The sequence below is a fragment of the Melospiza melodia genome, chromosome 4, assembly GCF_035770615.1.
Source record: "Melospiza melodia melodia isolate bMelMel2 chromosome 4, bMelMel2.pri, whole genome shotgun sequence".
Lineage (NCBI taxonomy): Eukaryota > Metazoa > Chordata > Aves > Passeriformes > Passerellidae > Melospiza > Melospiza melodia.
In genome coordinates this window covers 58,406,305-58,425,778 of record NC_086197.1, presented here as the reverse complement: position 1 = coordinate 58,425,778, position 19,474 = coordinate 58,406,305, and the positions used below count along the sequence as shown (strand labels likewise).

The following is a 19,474-nucleotide window of genomic DNA, read 5'->3' as shown; positions in this document are numbered from 1 at the left end:
TGCTATGCTGAAACTTTTTCTAGGTGACTTGGGGTTGACATAGGGATTTGCATTAATTATTTTAATGTTTTAAATTTAAATCAAGTGAATTTTAGAAACATACACATATCAAATCTACTTTGAATAATATAAAGTATACCTACATGAAATCTTCTAGATAGAAATTGGTAGTGAAATTGACGTTTATCCCTAGCTGCTCTAGGATGTCCTCTGTGATCTCCTTTCAAAATTAAACATTTTTCAGTGCATGCCTTTACTGTGTCCTACTGTCATATTTCAGTAGACCATGGTCTTATTCTGTAGGAAGTAGAAGGCTATGAACCAGCTTCCTGTTCTGGGTACATTCCTCAGACACTGACTGACACTGCACAGTTGTTCTAAAAATTGTCTTTCAGTTTGGCAAGAGAAACCTCCAGTGCTTCTCAAAAAGTTGGGAATTGGAAAGTCAGTTGTGGTTCTGCCAAGGAAATACCTTGGAGAGACCAGGCTTTTGCTAAGCAGCCTTCCTTTTGCTTGCCTAACTCATGCCAGCCAATCTCCCTTCTGGCAGAAATCACCCAGAAGTTTGGGTGAGCTGTGAGCCATGAGAAAATGCTGTGAGTCTGCTTTTTCCTAAGCACTGATTTCTTTCTGGCCTCCCTTGCACAGAAATGGTGTCATGCCAAACTTCGAGGCGCCACTGAAATCGCTGTCGTGGAATGAGGTCAGGGCCCCTTCGTCACCTGAAACTTTGCCTGCTATGACTGGGAGGACAAATTCTTAGCTTGGTGGCACAAAGGAAAAGGATGAGCAGCCATGAGAGCTGAGTTTCAAGCACAGAACTGCTAGCTAGTTTTGTCATTGAAAATGATGCATTTCTGGCTAAGTGGTGCCCAGCGCTGTCAGCTATAAGCTCATATGGAAGCAGCACAGGTCTGGACAGGCTCTCACCTTAGACAGGGCTAATCTGTCTGCGTTGAAGGAATTGGGAACAGCACACTGTGGACAAGGATGATTACAACGCTTCTGGGAGAGTTGCAGGCTACTACCTGGTTTTTACAGAAGGGAAAGGCAGTGCAAATTCTGAACTGGAGAGAAAGCAATCTACTGCTTGAGAAAAACATTGGACTGTGGCATATTTAACTCCATCGAATATATCTGTTGCACCACTAGGTTTCAGTGGGACATCTAGAGCCAACTAATGCAATTTGCCAAACTTCTTTCAGCTTTCCCTCTTACATAAGACTCTATGCACTGTGCAAAGAGATACAAGAAGCTCCTTTTGTTCTGCTGGGATTTTTTGTAAACCTAAGGACACTGCAGTTACATCCTTTATGCTACAGAGGAGATTTAAGAGCTGAAATCAGTATTATCCAAGTTGGAGTTAATGCATTACAACATCCTGATTTATGCCCTACACATCAGAGGACATAAAAGGAATGAGGGTTGTAGAAGCTCAGTTTTGAATCAATGGAAGGAAAAAGGAGCAGACAGGAACTCCTGGTTCCTCTGCTCTGGCAAACATGCCAGACTTGAAACAACAGTAATTTCACCTCAATTTTGCTATTATGCCATCTTTTAACTCTAAATATGGCTTTCAAACTCTAGCAGAAGTTCACAAAACTGCTTCCATCCACCACTTAAAGCACAGTTCTAGTTAAACTTAAAAACTGATTTGGCAAGTTTGAAGGCTACTGGGTTAGGTGTACTGTGTGGTCTGAGTGTTCAGCAACACAAAGCTGCTATATACATTATTAACCTGGTCAGGTGGCTGGGCTGTCAGATTTATTTTCTATATTGCTTAGTCAGTTTTAGTCACATAGCAGAAAATATAATTTCTTTCCTGTTCATATAAAAGCACCAGTATGGATTGTATTTCCTTGCCATTTTAGACATACAAAGAAGAGAAATTAACACATTTACTTTACTTCTCTTTACAGAGCTTGTACATTTTACTTTGGCTAAGCATTAATCCATTGCTCTATCCTTCACTGAGTTCTCTGATCTCTTAACTTCTGCTTTTGTGGTTTTGGTTGGGGTTTTTTAAAGATTTGAATGTATTTAGAAATGTAAGAGACAAAGCACATGAACATTGCCATAGAGGAAGATAAAAAAAAAGGAATAGCAACAATTAAGAAGCTGCTGCAGTTCAGGTAGTTAAATGGCTAGCATCAAGAAAACAGCTCACAGAAAGGCTGTGTATTTGAATGTCTGGAAAGGACATTCAAGGCTTGTGTTCCTTATTCTTAGAATGGCTGGCCCTGGATAAAACTGCTTCTTTATTCTTTATTCAGACATCTTTTTTTAAAAAATTAAATTATATTATAAACATACACACACACACACACACACATATATATATTCTACATATTTATGGAACTGTATAGAAAAGAATATGGTAGAGGATTCCACAGAGGCTCCCTGCTGAACATCTTTTGTGATAAGCTTGCATATAAGAGCAGAATGCTGGACACAATGTTCTCCAAATAAGCCATTAAAGCTGCTTCACTTGCTCTCCAGACTGAGTTTGATAATTACATTACGTCCATTTTGGGCAAGAGGAGAAAAAAATGAGAGGAAAACACAAAATGCAAATCTGCACCCTCTCTGGCCTGGCCTTCATAGGTATTAGTATTTGTCCTAGTTGTGAGAAACAAAAGGTAATATTCAGTAATTGCACATACCTTATTTGTGGCATCAATAAATTTGACTCCCTTGTAAGAGACAGACAGGACAATAGTTGGTACTTTCTTCATTTGTTCTGTAGACTTCTGAAACCAAAACAAAGATACTATTATTCTTAGAGTTGTGTTGCATTGCAATAACAGTGCTCTCTTCTTCTGATTAAATGCCTAAGTTAAATAAATATTTTACTTTTTCTTCAGCCAGCTGTGCTCTGGGTTTATGCTCTCTTGTAGTTACAAAACTAAAATAGCTTTAAGTTTGTTGTGAGGATAATAAAAATTCTCCTTTTTTTTTAGCACAATGAGAAGAGAATAAAGTAACTTTTCCAGGCTTAAAAAGACCAGTCATGCAACCAGTGTTTCCCAAAATGTGTGTGTTTAGGACATGTATTTGATATGCTCCATCCACTGCTGCCTCCCTCCCCTTCTCCTGCCCTTCCCAGCTGTAAAAATCAACAGGACAGTACCTCTTGTAGTACCATTTCTTTGCTGCAATTAGTTGTTATTTAGAAATATTTCCTTGTTTTTCCCTTCCTGCAGCTGTATTTGTGCCATGAGGTATCCCTGCAGCCCGCCAGGCCTGCCAGTCAGTCTGTCAGCCCAGTGCTGTATCTTGTCAGTCTGGCTGTCTGCACTTCCAGTGCAGCTGCTACTGGAGGCTGCTTTACACATGAATTAGCACTGAGGCTCATTCTGCATTCCCTCAGTGCCAGGTTCTCCTACCTACAGTTCATGCCCTCCTATAAGATTGTTTTTCCTTTTATGCTAGTCTACTTCTGTGTGCCTTCAGCGTGATGCACACAGCAAACATATTTCCCACTGAACAGACTGGGAAAATATTTGGGGCAGATTTAAGTTCTCTGCAGAAAAAAAAAAAAGTTCTTTCGTTTACAGATTAAATTTCCTAGAACAACCCCAAAACCAACAAAACAAAACTCCCAAATGTGGCATAATATTTTATAACTGATTTGAATTATTTTAAGGTTGACAACAATGATGGACTAGACTATCCTACACATTAGATTATTCTATAGTAACATTCAGAAAATGGTTATTTATGGGATTGTCTGCAAACAATCACGGAGATCAGTCAAATATTTTCCTGAGAGGAAATGAACTATTGACAGTTACAGGTAAACATGAAGAAACATCAGCACACAGAAGGAGAGTGTAAACACACTGACAAGTCTAGAACTGGCACGTAGGAAGATCATTAAAGCAGCTGAACAAAAGTAGCACTGGTGGCTTTGTATTATTCAAAAAAAGCCCAAAGAAGCAGAGATAGAAACTTGAAAACACAAACTGTAACTAAAAAATATGTCTGAAAAAATAGGCAATGCTAACACTAGAGAGCAAAATAAACAGAAACTTAAAACAAAAAACCCCCCTGTGATCCTGTCTCCTTATTGGCTCTTGATCCTCCCAGAATCAAACAAGGCTCCATTTCTGTCAGCATAAAATTCAAAGCTACAGATCCAGCTATGTTCTGCAATTAGTGTCCATGCAGGCTAAGACCTCATATTAAAGTTTCAAGGAGAGCCCCACCCATCTGTGTAATAGAGAGGATTGTTGGATCTCTCTGTATCAAATGACGAGAGACTTGAGACAGCAACCAAGAGTCAATTTACCCCAGAGAAAACTCCTTTCACCCAGAATGCTCGCCACTTTTGAGAAATGAAAGCTTAAATGATAAAACATCTTGAAGAATTTTAACAAATTCTGAAGAAAGACACTAATCTAATTTGCATGCCTCTGAACTGAGTGGAGTGGTACCCCTGCCAAAAGTAGAGCAGGCAGCTACCTGTGTGTATATATGTGCGTCACTTTAACAGATCTTTAAACAGATCTTTTCATAAAATTCAATTTCAATGCACAGAAAGCATGACAGTGACTGTACAGAACCTGCAGTACATACATCTGTCAGAATAACAAGCAATAAACCCCATCTATGCTCATACTAGACAAAATAGTCACAAATATGACCACTTTAAAGGTCTGGCAGGGCAGCAATAATTCACCTTTTGTCCTTTCAATTTAGTCCAACAGCTACACATAAGAGAGCTTTCTTTTCCATTTTGATTATTGTAATTACCTCCTTCATTGTCTCCTTAACAGCAAAATTCCTTTTCTCCAACACGCTATACAAATACAGCTACTAAGTTCACATATTTTAGTTTTTCAGTATAATTCTCACTGTCTGGTATTTGCCATAAAGTGAAGCATCCTGTTGGTCAGGCCACATTGTATTCATTACCTCTTTCCTCTAGACCTTTAGTTTGTAATTTAATCGTCTTCATCTGCTCCACATTCACCTGGGTTTTTCTTGACCAGACCTGACCTCTAGTATTTAATCAGGGTTGCAAACTGCCAGAAGACTGTCTCTGAGTGAAACAGCTCATCAAGATGCTATTAAATTACAGCTGGAAAATTAGGAAACGAATCAGAGACTGATGGACATTTGTAATTTATTAAGCCAAACCATCTCAGCTGGTAAGGAGCACAGGCTATTCCTCATCAGCTTGCAAACCATACAAACCCCAGGATTTGTGCTGGAAGGTGTTCTGGAAGACTGCAGTCCAGTGTAGAATCTGGGGTAACAATTCTGCACTTGTACTCTCACTGAAACAACCAGCTGGGCAGTGGAATAACATCCTTTGTTATTACGACAGAGCCATCGAGAAAAACACACAGCTCGACTCTTCCCCGGCTCGACTCTTAGTGATACAGTAACTGAGGTCCACCAGATAATTATAATTTCCAAGCAGTTTCCAGGCTTCAACAGTTTAGAGTTGTCATGGTGAGCTCACACTATTTGATTGTTGTTGCTTTCTTTTTAATGAAGGAGTTGTCTGCCAGAATGAATTCAGAGATACGGTATGAACACCTTTTGCTCAGGCCCTGTAGGTGCTTTGGCTCTGAATTCTAGGAAGCTGAGATGAAGTCCCACAGATTCCTTGGTCAGACATTTCACACCTCTGTGCAGGCCAAGTGGGCATCTCTGCCCATGTCTGTGCCCAGAATCTGAGAAGAAGGTGGGACACAGGAGTCAGTACTCCCTTTCCTCAGGCTTTTCAGGTTCTAGCCACTGTACCAACTCCATGAGGACACAATGAGATGACAAAATATTCTTGTCCATCTGGTGTCTCTATGGGAAGCATACGGACTTGAGCCAAAGTTGTAGGAGCCTCAGCTGAAGGCTGGCATTGGATGTCATGTGCATGCTGACATATGGTCTCATGCTCCAAGGCATGTTCATACCATAGTAGCAGGATTATATTTCATCTCACAAAGAAGTAATCATAGTGACAGGACACTGTCTTTGGGCAACTGCTCACTAGCCTGGAACTGGTCATAGCTCCTGTGAACTCCACTGTTTGTGACTGTAACTGCTCTTCATTTCAAGACACTTCTTTAGGAGAATCACCTGGGTGAACAGCAAGCCTATTCCAGGCTCCTTGCCAGGGCTTGCTGCTCATCAGCTGGTCACCCACATCAGGACAGATGTGCATGCCCCATCTCCATGGGTGCACTGCTCCTGCAGGCAGGAGCCTCTGTCTGCACAGGCTGCACTGCCACAGGGACTGAGCTTTGGTGCCACCTCTGGACTCCTTGCTGCCAGACAGGTAAATGACTATGTGAAAGCAGGCCATGCATAATTCAAGAACCATAAAACAGGCTTGTGTGCATACACAGCAAGATAGAAGAAAGTAACACCATCCTAAATCTAATGTGACATATGTGCAGCTTCCCCCGACTTCTCAAAAGACACAGAGCATCTTTCTCTTCAGTACAAGGAACATCTGGAGCACCAGTCTTGTCTGTATTTTGATGCAGCTGCTGCAATGAAGCTGCTTCATCCCCTCAGCACCCACAATGCAGATGAGGTGAGTGGAAGAAGGTAGAAGGTACCCTCTGCATAACTACCTGGTTACTACTGTGGCTGCTTTTACAATAAAGGTCTGAACTTGAGACTGTTCTGAGTTTGCATCTGAACCCACTGCTGCCATTATGTAGGACAGTGCCAAAACCCTGCATAGGCTTGGACAGTGCTGGTCCCAATTTCTCCTTTTGAAATGGGTCACAAGGAGATGCAAGAGCAGTGGTGCCAGAGAGAGCAAGAGAGGGAGTGCAGTCTTGCTTCTCATCTTGTTCATGGGTTTTCTTTAGTTTCACTAAAAAAAAAAAATCACTCTCCTATCCAGAGCCTAAACTTATTTTCATTTTACTACAAATTGTCTTAAGTAGGTAAAGCATTTCCACTTGCATATTGATTTTGAGTTAAAGGCTGTGCAGAACCGCTATACATTTATTTAGAATATAAAATAAAATCCAACTAATTTGTGATCCACCCTGACAGCATGCCTAACAAATCTAGGTAGTTAACAATGACTTAAGAAGCAGAGGACTTAATAAAGTAATATAAACTAGCAGTTTATTTTTAAAAAGCAAATACGAAACCGGCAACCCTGAAGGGCCTTTAACCTTTTCAAGACAGGATTGTACCTAATACCTTATTCTATGCAGAACTGAGAGCACTAATTCAAAACCTTTGAATGTTCCTGCAGTGTACAAACAAACCGTGGTATCTCTGAGCACACACCCACACAAAGCAGCTGAATAAGAAATTCAGAAACACACATAGAATGGTGTCCAAGTAAGATGCTAACAAATTCCCTTGATATACTGTAGCATATGGTGTAACACAGCCCCCTCTGAAAATCTTTCATCTCATTTATTTATTTTCTGCAAGAGGAAAGGGAATACACTGGTACTTCCACTTTGTTATGCTGACCACTTCAATATACTTATACATGCATTTATAACTAGATCACTCAGCTTTCATACAGTGGCCAAAATGAAACAGATTCACTTTTAGGTTTATATGTAATTATATTTGATATTGCAAATACACAGGAAAGAAATATTATTCAGCTATGACAAGTCACTAACAACCTCATACATACATAAATTCCAAGTAAAAGTTTATGAGCCTGTAAAATCTTAAGTCTTCATCTTGATTTTCTACTTTTGCAAATTAATCTTCATTCTTATATTGATTTTTAATATCCATATGAACACTGTAGCCGGCAATTCTATCCAATTATGTATTGGAATCCACTTCATTATAAGAATCTGAATATTTTCCCAAACTGGTAGCAACTATTAATTCTAAATGGCATCAGACTGCACATTTTAAAACATGTGTTAGTACCACCTACTATCATACCAGTAAGTCTGGTATTTATTTAAGCTTATGAAACTTTACTAAATAGTTCACAGAATCAGTGAAATCTCAGTTGGAAGGGAACCAGAAGAATAACTGAATCCAATCCAACTCCTGGCCCAAAAGTCACACCCTTGCCTGAGAGCGTGGCCCAAACCCTTCCTGAGCTCTGCCAGGCTGGTGCTGTGACCACTGCCCTGGGGAGCTGTGCCAGTGCCCAAACACCCTCTGGGCGAAGAACCTTTTTCTAATACCCAACCTAAACCTCCCCTGACACAACTTCAGGCCATTCTCCTGGGTCCTGTTAGTGACCAGCACAGAGAAGAGGGCTGTGCCTGCCCCTCCTCTTCTCATCATGGGGAAGTTGCAGACTGCCATGCAGGAGCTGCCCTCAGTCTCCTCTTCTCCGGGCTGAACAGATCAAGTGTCCTCAGCTGCTCCTCATAAGGCTTCCCCTCAAGGCCCTTCAACATTCTCATGGCCCTGCTCTGGATGCTCTCTAACAGCTTCATTTCCTTCTCATAGCGTGGTGCCCAAAACCGCACACAGGACTCAAGGTGAGGCTGCAGCAGCGCGGAGTAAAGTGGGACAATCACCTCCCTTGACCAGCTGGGGAAGAGGAGCTTGAGTGAATCTCTTTGAGATCATGCAGGAGATTAAATTGAAATAAAAAGTCTAACTCCACACATGTCCAGTTAGTTTTGAAGCCAATTTGCCTTTTAACAAATATTTACATACAATTATACAATCTGCTTTTTAACAAATACTTACTAACTTCTCTCAGCCCAAAAAAGTTTAAAAATGCATTACTGACATAATTTAAGACTTCTTGGAATAAAAGTACATCTGCAATCCTCGTGGTACAAATCTCTTTACTGCTCAACAATTAGTGGATGCCTCCAAGCTACATTGTTAATATGAACAGTGCACCTGGGGTGATGCACCTAGTTGAGAGTGAGATGTTTTTTTTCTTTTGCAGTATCTCTGAACATTCCTCTGCATTCCAACTGCCCTTGAGATTCCTCTTAGCCAGAATTCAAGGACATACAATCCTCCGAACACATGGTACAGCATGATGTGGATGTGCATAGAGACTGAATGTTCATAAGATCTTCCACCACTGCTTATTTTTTCCTTGTGAGTAACATCCATGTGCCTGTTTCACTGCAGACCCTCTGAAAGCAGTGGCCACACAAGAGAGAGGCAGAGCTACAAGTCTCCAAAGAGCAAAGACTGAAGAATCTAAATCCCAAAATAGTGTTTGGTGCTGACATGGTATTTGCTGAGAGAGTTTCACCAGGAGGCATATGCAGACTTCTGCTTCTGGAGGAAAAATGAAACAGAGATTGAAAAGCAAGAAAGGGTTTAGCAGAGACAAGGAGATTGCCATCTAAATTCGGTTCTTTCCTTACATAAGAAGAAATGAAAGGAGGAAGAAAAGCCCTAGATGCTGCCTGTTTTCAGTGAGTCAACTCTGCCTCACTTTCCAGAGATAAGAGAATCAGATTTTATAGCAACTCCAACTTTTGACATTTTGGTCTTAAGTCAGCAAGACATTTCACCGGCTTTGTGAGCAGAATTATATTGCTGGTTCCTCAGAACTTTGACCTGAAATTTCAGAACCTATTCCTAGCAAGAAAATATTTAAGAAAGAAATATAATAGTCAGGAAGGTGGCAGGATCCAAGAACCAAATTTAAGTTCCCTTCTGCTGCAGTAAATATTTGACTGGTTTAGACAGTTCAGCTGGTGTGTGCAACATCAGTGATTTAACACAGCTGCAAAGAAAGAATCTACCTTGTTGCTGTGCTCATGCCAGTACATATAAAACAATCCCCTTCCCACCTGTCAAGGAATTCCGATGTGTAAATGCCAAATTAAGTCTTCTGTAGAGAACAAGTCTTTTTCCAGCTCAGAATTTACTTTAACCCTTGCCTTTATTTTAATGCAATCTTATTCTCCCTTCATGTTCCTATGATAAATTGTGATGAAGGCAGCAATCTGATTGAAAACTCAACTTGCAGTATTTCCCATTTCACAATGAAAAAGATGAACTCTTAATTTCTTGAAGGCATCTCTCAAATATAATTAATGAATCTATTCTGGCCAGGACAGCAAGGTTTAATCTCCAAGTAGGAAAGGTCATTTACAGTGGGTGGAAATGGAAATAAGGAGACAATGCTGTCCACTAGAGAGGGAGTTTGTGAGAGAAAACAGCTGGAAACAAATAAGAAACTGTAAAATATAAAGGAGTGCAAGTATATTAATAGAAAAGTGAAGTTCTTGACAAATATCCATAATTTTGCATGGTTACATGATTCTGCAGTTTGGATGGGGAAAAAAAAGATGTATAACCTTGACCCCAGTGTTGAGCTCCAGCTACTGCATCTGCATGGCTTTCCCCAAACAAATCCATCACCTGCCCTGCTAGAGCACATTGCTGCACAATGCTGTGAGGCACACTGGATTTCCAAGAAGAGTTATTAACGTAAAGGTTCCCAGGTTTTATTTTGTTGTCACTCTTTTGTTTTGTTTCTTTTTTTTTAATTATTGTTCTTGGTGGGTTTTTTACATTATAGAAGATTTAGGCTCTCCTTTCCCTTTTAAGCTATAAGAAGGAGGCTGCTGTAAGCCACTCTGCAAAGAGACACAAGGGATATCCACATGACACTTCCCTGGAGAACCAAAACCATCAATTGCAATAATTGAAAGCCCTGGGAGCATCTACAACTAACAGTGAGGGATCTGCAGTCAGCAAACATGTCATTTTTGTTGTTTCTCTGTATTTATAAATGATTAAGGAAGATCAAGATTTTTTTTCACCGATACACTTCTTTCCTCCTTGTGCACCTGCTGACTGCAAGACATCCAGTGAATGTCAATGCTTTTGAGAGCAGCATTAGGTTAAAGATGGACAATCAAAAGCCACATTGAGAGAAAAGTTAGGTACCTAATTGCATACATTCTCCATAAATCCAATACGTGGCTGAGTCCAGAAAGATTTAAAAAATTGTGGGGAGTGACCTCCACCTGGTACAAGTTTATATTTGACGTATAAATCCCCATACCCAACATGCTTCAGATTGCAGCAGGCTGTAGTCTTGCAATATGTGCATGGAATAACAAATAAAATACCAGAATAAAAAAATGCTGTTCTTTCACAATAGTAAACCCTATGTAAAGATCTTGCTGCTTCTAGAGACGCTGGACAAGTGTAAAGAATTCAGTACCTGAGAGCCAGACAAATAATACATCTAGCTTTTCACTTCTCTATCTTGTAAGTGAAATGTACCTTTCAATACATTTCAAGTAAAATGTAGCTATAACAGAAACCAGCTTTTCAATGACAACCCAAGGTTACTTAAACACAGTAATGAACACCGCAGAAAAATTTCAGGATGACTTTGGACAACCTGGACTCCCAATTCACTGATAACAACTTTCAGGAGACATCCACAGGGAAAAAGTTTTGGAAAAATATGCATTTTTCTCACTGGGAAACAGGCTAAAGTAATAATTTGTTCCCATTAAGTCAAACATTTTTGCTTTTGACTTGAATAGGAACATGATTAAAAGGATACACAGAAAGAACAGATGAAATCCTTATTAAAAACTGCTTTATTCAAATATCTTTGCAACGAAAAAACCCTCAAACCACAAAATAAACACTCTCACAGAACAATTTTTTCAAAAGAGAATGTAAAAAACAAATGTACATAAAACTCCATCACTGTATTATATAAGTGTCCTGTATGGCACTATAGAAAACTAGTGCAACTGCACTATTTATATAGGAAATGTGTATTTTAAATTAAATCTGTTTTCAAACACTTAGTTTTTCCAGTTGTATAATTTTAATTGGCCAAAGTTATTACTTATAGAAATATATATTAAAATGCCTATAAATTTTTTAGAGCGCCTTTTTTGATGTTAAGTCTCCTAGTTCAGTCAGAAAAGTTACTGAAGTTGCCATATACTACTATAGTGCCAAATTCTGCCCTAATTTCTGAACATGCATATTCCTAAAGAATCAAACTGCTAAGCCTGACAGTTTGAAAACTGGATTGGAAGATGGCAGGCCTGCAGCCTCTATTAATTCCCCAGAACACGTGTATGTGATTGTAGATCCCTCTGTGTCAAATTGTTGGGTTTTTTTCAGAGGAGTTTAAGCCCAGGTAAGAAATGATTAGCATGTAATTAGCTGAAAAGCCTCAGATCTTCAGGCAATCTATAATTGTGAATTACTGCCAGCCCTTAGCTAAACCAGCTTGTATGGAAGTCTGTGTGCTGCACATGTAACCAGCAGGAAATGGTTGTCTGATTGCATGAATTTTACACATCTTCCTGCTTTCTGGTCTGAATGTCACCTCTTGTGCTCAGAGACATCTTGCTTAAGAGACTCATGATACACAGAAGAAAAGATTTTGCTCATTCATCTAGGTAATTGCACAGGTTTGGTAGATTAGCAAACAATTATTTTCTTCATTAATTAATCATGCCAGCCATGATATGCTCACCATTGCTGGGAACAGGTGTGTTCTTTTTACAACTACAGCTGGGAATAAATCAGACTATGGCTTGTTTTGCATTTCCAGCAGCAATGTTTCTTGGAGATAGACTACTGTAATTTTCTACAAACCAGTATCAGGCCAAAGAGGTACAGGAAAACACATTCTTAATAGTCTGAAGGAAACCTAGTTTCTTTTCCACCATGAGATGAAAGTGAGTTAGACCCCATTTCACCCTTTAATCAAAAAGCATATAAGTAACTAACAATTAAAGGAAATAATCATGTGAGTAAAAATTATCCATAGGATTATATAATTGTTGGATTAGACCATATTTAAAAACCAATATGCTTGGTAACATGTTAAATATTTACTACTACATATTTAACATTGAAAATTCAATCTACATTATCATATAAAAGCTATACATTCTGTTTATAAAACAACTGGATGTGGGCATGCTTAATTGTGTGAACAGTACTTTGAAACATACTCAAAGATTCATGAGAAACATAACACAAACATTTGGGGTCTTTTGTTAGATACAACATGCAAAATAAAAAATTATCTTTAAACTTTGGTATTACTTCAAATTAAGATATAAGACAGAATAGATTCCCTATTGAATATCAATGTAAAAGGAAGGAAAGGAAATGGGTAACACTACATTACAAAAGCAAAAAGGGTACAGTACAAGCATTCACAGTTATTTAATACTATTACAATAGAGAAGGAGTAGGTTTACAAACTTACCCTCATCTTTGCACATGCATCCTGTGTTGACTCTGTGCCTCTTAACTCTTTTACCAGCATAGAACCTAAATACTAGAACAGAAATCCATTTAACTTAGATTAACTGAAATTCCAGAACCAACAAACAGCTGCAGAAACGCACAAAAAGCTTTAAAAAACATAGTGCTAGCAATCAATTTTGCTTTAGATCTTCCAGTTCTTTGACAAATCATTTAAAATAATATGTTAATCAACCCATGAAACAAGAATGCACAGCAACAAGTGTATTGAATCAGCTGGAGCATTTGAAACAATATCTGAAAGTCTTCTACCTTATCATTTTAGTTACTGAAACAACAAACAAATAATACAGATTCCATCTTAAAAAACACATTTGATTATAAAATGGAGAATTTGCTTTTTTTAGCTGCCATCTGCCAAACTCCTATTGTTATGTGTGCAGTCACGTGGATGAGAAGGCCAGCAGTGATCTTAACCTCAGTGTACTCAATGTGGAACTAATTTATGTGCAAATAGAGCCCGATGTCAGCAAAGAGAGACAATAAATCTGCACTATAACTAGCTTAAACCATGACTTCTTCCTAAGGAAAGGCTGCCCCTGAACTTATTTTGAAGCCCTCAGTGATCTGGAGGAGGCTGTGAGAGGAGGCAGCAGGGTGCTGTGTCCTGGCTCAGCTCACTGTGAGAAGCCCTGGGAGAGGCCTGCTCATCTCCAGGGCTAGCAAGGCAGGCAGGCCCCAGTGACACAGCCCTGTGCTGCAGGCTCTCCCTCACTGTGTCACTGGTTGGCACAGCCAGGCTGAGCCCTCCTGCAGCCTGGCAGCAGCCTCTGCTCCCCTGAGCACCCCCTGCACCGTGGCTAAATGGAGCTGCTCCTCCAGGGATGGAGCTGCTGCATCATCCCTGCCATTCCCACCCAGCAGAGAGGGGTCTTGTTACAGCTACCAGGCTGAACCAAAGCCACAGCCTGCTCTGCATTTCTCCTGCAGGTGCCACAGGCCTGCAGACCTGTGGGGGTGTGTGTGCCCTTAGAGCTCTGTGTGAGTGGGACATTGCTGAATTTCTGTATGATGTCGCAGGCAAGTCTGGCTTAACTGAGCAGAGAGCACAGCAAGGCCCCTCTCACCTGCTCTTCCCCAGGCAGAGGAATCTCTCTCTGTATTCTCACTGCAGCACAAGGCCACAGCTTCTCCTGAGTCTCCAGTTCTAAGTGAGCAACATGGAGCTGAAGATACACTGTGAGAGTATGGTAGGTAGGCTGCAGAAGGAGAGAAAGCACTGTGGAAGGCACCTTCCAGAGGATGCTGCAACCCACCACTGCTGACCTGTCTCACTCTACCAGAATGTCTCCTCTTGGAAACAGCCTAAACTGACCCAACCCGATGGTGATCAGCTTCAGCTTAGACAAGAACCTATCAAAATGAACTTCAGTTACAGATGAAGCAAGCTGGAACTGAACACAAAGTGTACTGGCTCAGTTCTCTGGTCTCCTGACCTAAATTGAGATCTTTTCTTTAAAGCCTTCAGTTTACACTGTGTACAGCAGGAGTCTCTGACCTGCAAGAAAATGCATAAATATTTCAACGTAGACAGTAGCCAACACAGCAATTAGTGAGAAACACTTTATAGGGCATTATAAATGGGCCAGTGAGCAATATCAACACTACCAGATAAGCACAAGCATAAAGGAATGAATGAAGGGCATTCCTAGAGGACTGCAGATGTGAAAGATTCATAAACTGAGCAGCTGGGAGTCCAGCTGGGGCCTTGCTGGTGATGTGAATAGGGCTTTGGGCAATAATTTGATGGGACAGTTTGATGTTGCCCTTGAAGAAAAATAACATATTTAAAGCAAACTCTGAAATTAGAAGAGTAAACAAAATCATATTGAACTTAATTGTATTTTTCTCTGAATCCTGCTGTCTGACACATCTGGAATCTTTAGCCTTCTCAGGGCAGGTTGCAATTAATGTCTTCAGTTTTTTGGTTGGTTGAGTGTTTTTTGTTTTGCTTTGGGGGTTGGTTTTTTTTTCCTCTCATTTTTCTAGAGACTACAGTAAAACAAATTGGTTTTTCCTCGAAGACTACTAGTTGGTCAGGCACCTGGGTAAAAAAGCAGTGCTTTTTGCTTAAGGCAGAAGAGGAAGAAAGAGAAGAGAAGGAGAGCACCTGTCCCATCTGCACAGCAGCAAAAAGCCTCAGCTGAAGGCATTCAGAAATGCTTCCCAAGATGGACTGTGGAATAGACACACAAATCACAGCAGTACCATTCAATTTAGATGTCAGAAAAATCCGAAACTCTTGGAAGAAATTTTGCTTCCTTTTGACTTTCTGTGCTTTTGGAAACAGTCCTTCTCAAACACCCAGGGCATGTGGGAGCAATACAGAGAACATCCAACAGTTTAATTGATTGATGTGGCATAGAGTGCAAGCTACCCCAATTATAACTTAAAGCTGAGGTCAGTACAGCTCAAGGAACTGAAAAAAAGGGGTGGCACATGGTCCTTAGGAAAGTAAGGTCTTTCCTTAATCACCACTAACTTGGATATTCCCGGTCATTCCAACCTCATTTCTTTAATGATCCATCTTCCAATCTACTACAAAGGTTACATTAGATTATGAATTTACTGCTGGATCATACAAAAAAAAAAAGAGAAAGGGCATTTGAGATAGACATTTTCACTTCACTGAAAACTATGAACAATATTTAAAGAACTAGAAGTTGCTAACCTTCCTTTTCAATCTGAGGTGAGCAAGGAGGTTTTGAACAGTAGGAGAACAAGACAGAGCAGGTGAGAAGGTCCTTGGCCATCGTGCTGAGCAAGACAGAGGTTCTAGTACTGTCCAGGGATGATAACTGTATGCATGGCAATTTTTAACCCCATGAAGGTCCAGTGGATACAGATGTGCTCCAGAAAGACAGGTCTGTAACACTCCTTCTGCCCCTCCTCAGAGGGAGCCAGGCTCTGTCTCATCTGCTTTTAGTCTCTAATTCCTACCTTTCCAGATATGCTTTAAATCTGATCCAACTGTTCCCTAAAATGCAGCACTATTTAGTGAACAGAGCATTATCCTACAAAGCATCCAAGGCCCTTCAAGTGAAGAGGATCTCAACGCCATGTCCTGGACCAGCAGTTAACCCCCAGCTATCATCCTAAACTCACTGCAACTACTGAGCCCTTTCCTTTGTCCATAAGCCAGCCATATGGTGGCCACCTCCAGAGAGGACACAGAGGGGGCTGGCAGGCACCTTCAGCAGCTTCAACAATGCTTTCCAGCAAAGTCAGAAGGGGAAATGCAAGCATTTAAAAAGGTGGGCTGACATACCTCTTCACCTCCCCAGAAGCTCCAGTCCCCCCACCCTGCTGACAGGGAACTCAGAATTTCAGAAAACTGTTTTTCATTAAAAACACCACCTTCCAATGACTCTCTGTACTACAGGAAACCTTTCTCTCCTCCACAAACATTTATAACAGCTAGAGAAGACTAATTGTCTTTAGTTGTAGAGAGAAGCTCTATTTCTCCAGGGATGGGAAGTGGTAACTGCCTGCAGCCACATGGAAGTAAAAGTAAGTATTTTTGCCCTGATGGAATTGCCTGTTACTGGTACTTCAAGTAGCCATCAGGTTGGGAGAGGTCTGAATGTGCCCTTGTTCCACAGATGAAAAACACTCAGGACCCTCACTTCCTTTTTGTCTATTGAGGGTGGGACCTTCACCTCCTTTTTCTCTATTTCCTTTCCCCAAAACACCTGTATAAAACTCAGGTGAGGTAACACTTTAACTGTTGTGCACACAGCATCAATGTAGGTATGAGGTAGGTATGTTTTATTATTCTTCCATAACTACTGGACAGGGATTTGTAAGAAATGAAAAGTAGAGGTCCTTGCTCTCACTGTCACTTCAACAACACTTAACCACTTACTCACAGAGCCCTTTCTCTAACACTAATGCCATAAGGACTGCAATGCATCACACAATTCATAGCAAAAACATACTGTGCATCCTTGTTTCTCATTTATTACAATTACAATATTTCAGAAGTAGTTACCTGTCTCTCTAAAAGTGACTGAAAAAATTATAAATGAAAGTAAAACACAGTAGCCTATCAAAATCCAAGTTTAATGTCTCTACCCCAAATCAAAGCACTAAATTTATTGACACTTACAAAGGCTTTATAATCGCATGACTGGAAGATGAGTTTCTCTGGATGATGTTGCCAATATTGTACAGGCGTTGATGCTGTGGCTTCATTTGGAGGTCGTAAGGTAATTGAAGGCTCTCCCCAGTCTCCTGTCTGAAAATCACAGTTGTTCAAGATGTAAGGGTATGTGCAGGAAAATTCACTATAAAGTAGCCCTCCACTGTTGTGCTCAATTAACAAGGATTTATTTTCTACACACAGAGCCATGTTACTAAAATAAGGGAACACAACTCCTACAACATTTTTCATGATTTAATTTATAATCCAAAGTCATCTACTGTAGTGTTTAATGAGGCTTTAATTAAATCTCTTTGCTTTGAGAATAAAATCATTAGGCACCGGAAATGTTCCTTAAAAACAAGTGTTTACAATACATATATGAGGATGAGAGCACTTGAAAAAATCATGAGATGCACAAAAATGCCTTTCACAAATTCTGCTATGTGTTTTACAAGATTTTCTGCACAGTTAATACGCCTTCCATTATCCAGCTCATATAACCAATAACTAACTTTCCTAAATGGCTAAATAACACAGACTTTGCTTTGATCTGAAGATTTATTATACATTCTTCAAACACACAAGGCATTCTTTAATCTCTTTATGAATATTTACTTTGATCACCTTCTCTTGATGCCTCATTGTGGAGGTACTAACATTGTCCTTCCACATTCATCATTCCCATTGATATAGGAGATTGCCTTTCTGAGCTGCGCTCTCCCCTCTTTCCTCAAAGCCCTCAGAGAACACAGGAGTGCAGTTTGCTGCCACATCCCTTGGCAGCACACTTTTCTTCCCTCCAAAAGAGCCAATGCAGGCATCAGTGCAGGAATGTCCCCAGCCTGGCAGTGCTGGTCTGGGTCTCACTTGCCATTTTGGGTCATGGCTCCATAGGACCTGAACTGACCTCTCCTTAGGGGCTCCTTCTACCCTGCAGGTCCATGCATGAGCTTGCTTTAACCAAAAATGACCCATGCATGGACTTCTCCTCTTCCTAAGCCCTCTTCCCTCTGCCACCACTCTCACTTCTCTCCCATCTGGTCTGGACTGTCTCTCAAAACCCCTCTTCTCACAACTCCGTCTTTCTGCAATTACATTTGTCCTTCCTGATCTTCATTCTTCTCCTGCCCATTCTTCTCTCTCAAACTACTTTACCCTTTCCTATATGATAATTTCGGTTTGGATTATGCTACTTCTTTCTTTACCTGCACTTATCTCTGTGTATTTTCTATATATGTCATATTGTTAAAATACACGTTGAAACTGACAAGGAATTGTTATCAGCATTTCACACAGAACATGGATAGAAGTTCAGACTTTTACAGCAAAAAGAAGTTAAGCATCAAAAACACATGAAAAAAATCTTACTGAAGACATTCAAAGTCTTGCAATCTATCACATCTTACTAATTAAGTCAGGACAGAGTAAACAAAACAAGTACATCATTTCATGTGTCACAAAATAACAAAATGACACGCATTTGCACAGCTCTGCAATGAAAAGCAAGAGATAAATCTGGAAACATCAACATTACCCTGCCAACATGGCAACTTCAAGCAGGAGAACATCATAAAACAAGTCAAACCTAGTTAGTTACTGTTGGCACCATTAGCAAATCTACCAATTACACAGTAGTGTAATTTCTGTTTTGCCTAGTTAAGTTGCTTATATGCCATGGATATGACTTCAGCATGAGATGTTGAAAGGAAAGCAGCAGGAGCAATTGCTCCAATTTTTGGCAGTTTGTATCCACAAAAGTGAATCCTTCTGGCCACTAATGCATAAAAAATTCCAATCTTATTTAATCTGAAGAAGGAATTTGATTTCCTTACGAGGCAGCTCTTCTCATAAAATAAGATTTCCATCATATTACAAGGGGCAAGGATCTGCATCCTTATTAGTGGAGTCTGTCTTTCACAACAAGAGAAGATGGATTGCACCCATCACAAATTCTCACAGTGCACTCAGCTGCCTCTTATGAACTGTTCAAGGCCACAGCTAACAGACCACTTGATTTAGTTCTTCTTTTCCCCCCTAATAAAGACACACTCCTGCATGTTCTGTGTAGGGAAGCAGAGCTCAGGAGGTAATCCTGGCCATTTAGCAAAAGGTTCCTATGTGGAC

The 19,474-nt window shown here is 40.2% G+C and overlaps 1 protein-coding gene across 15 annotated transcripts in view; it reads right to left on the bottom strand.

Annotated features, from left to right (window-relative positions):
- ANKS1B (ankyrin repeat and sterile alpha motif domain containing 1B) overlaps nucleotides 1-19,474 on the bottom strand; it is a 407,265-nt gene that overhangs the window by 9,762 nt on the left and 378,029 nt on the right. For 14 of the 15 annotated variants that reach the window (XM_063154820.1, XM_063154817.1, XM_063154828.1 and 11 more), the window contains 3 exons: nucleotides 17,315-17,443; nucleotides 13,148-13,219; nucleotides 2,664-2,750 (listed from right to left, as the gene is read on the bottom strand). In XM_063154820.1, coding sequence (XP_063010890.1) covers nucleotides 2,664-2,750; nucleotides 13,148-13,219; nucleotides 17,315-17,443 — 288 coding nt within the window. The remainder of the gene's footprint in view (nucleotides 1-2,663; nucleotides 2,751-13,147; nucleotides 13,220-17,314; nucleotides 17,444-19,474) is intronic. The other variant, XM_063154818.1, reaches the window with a different exon arrangement.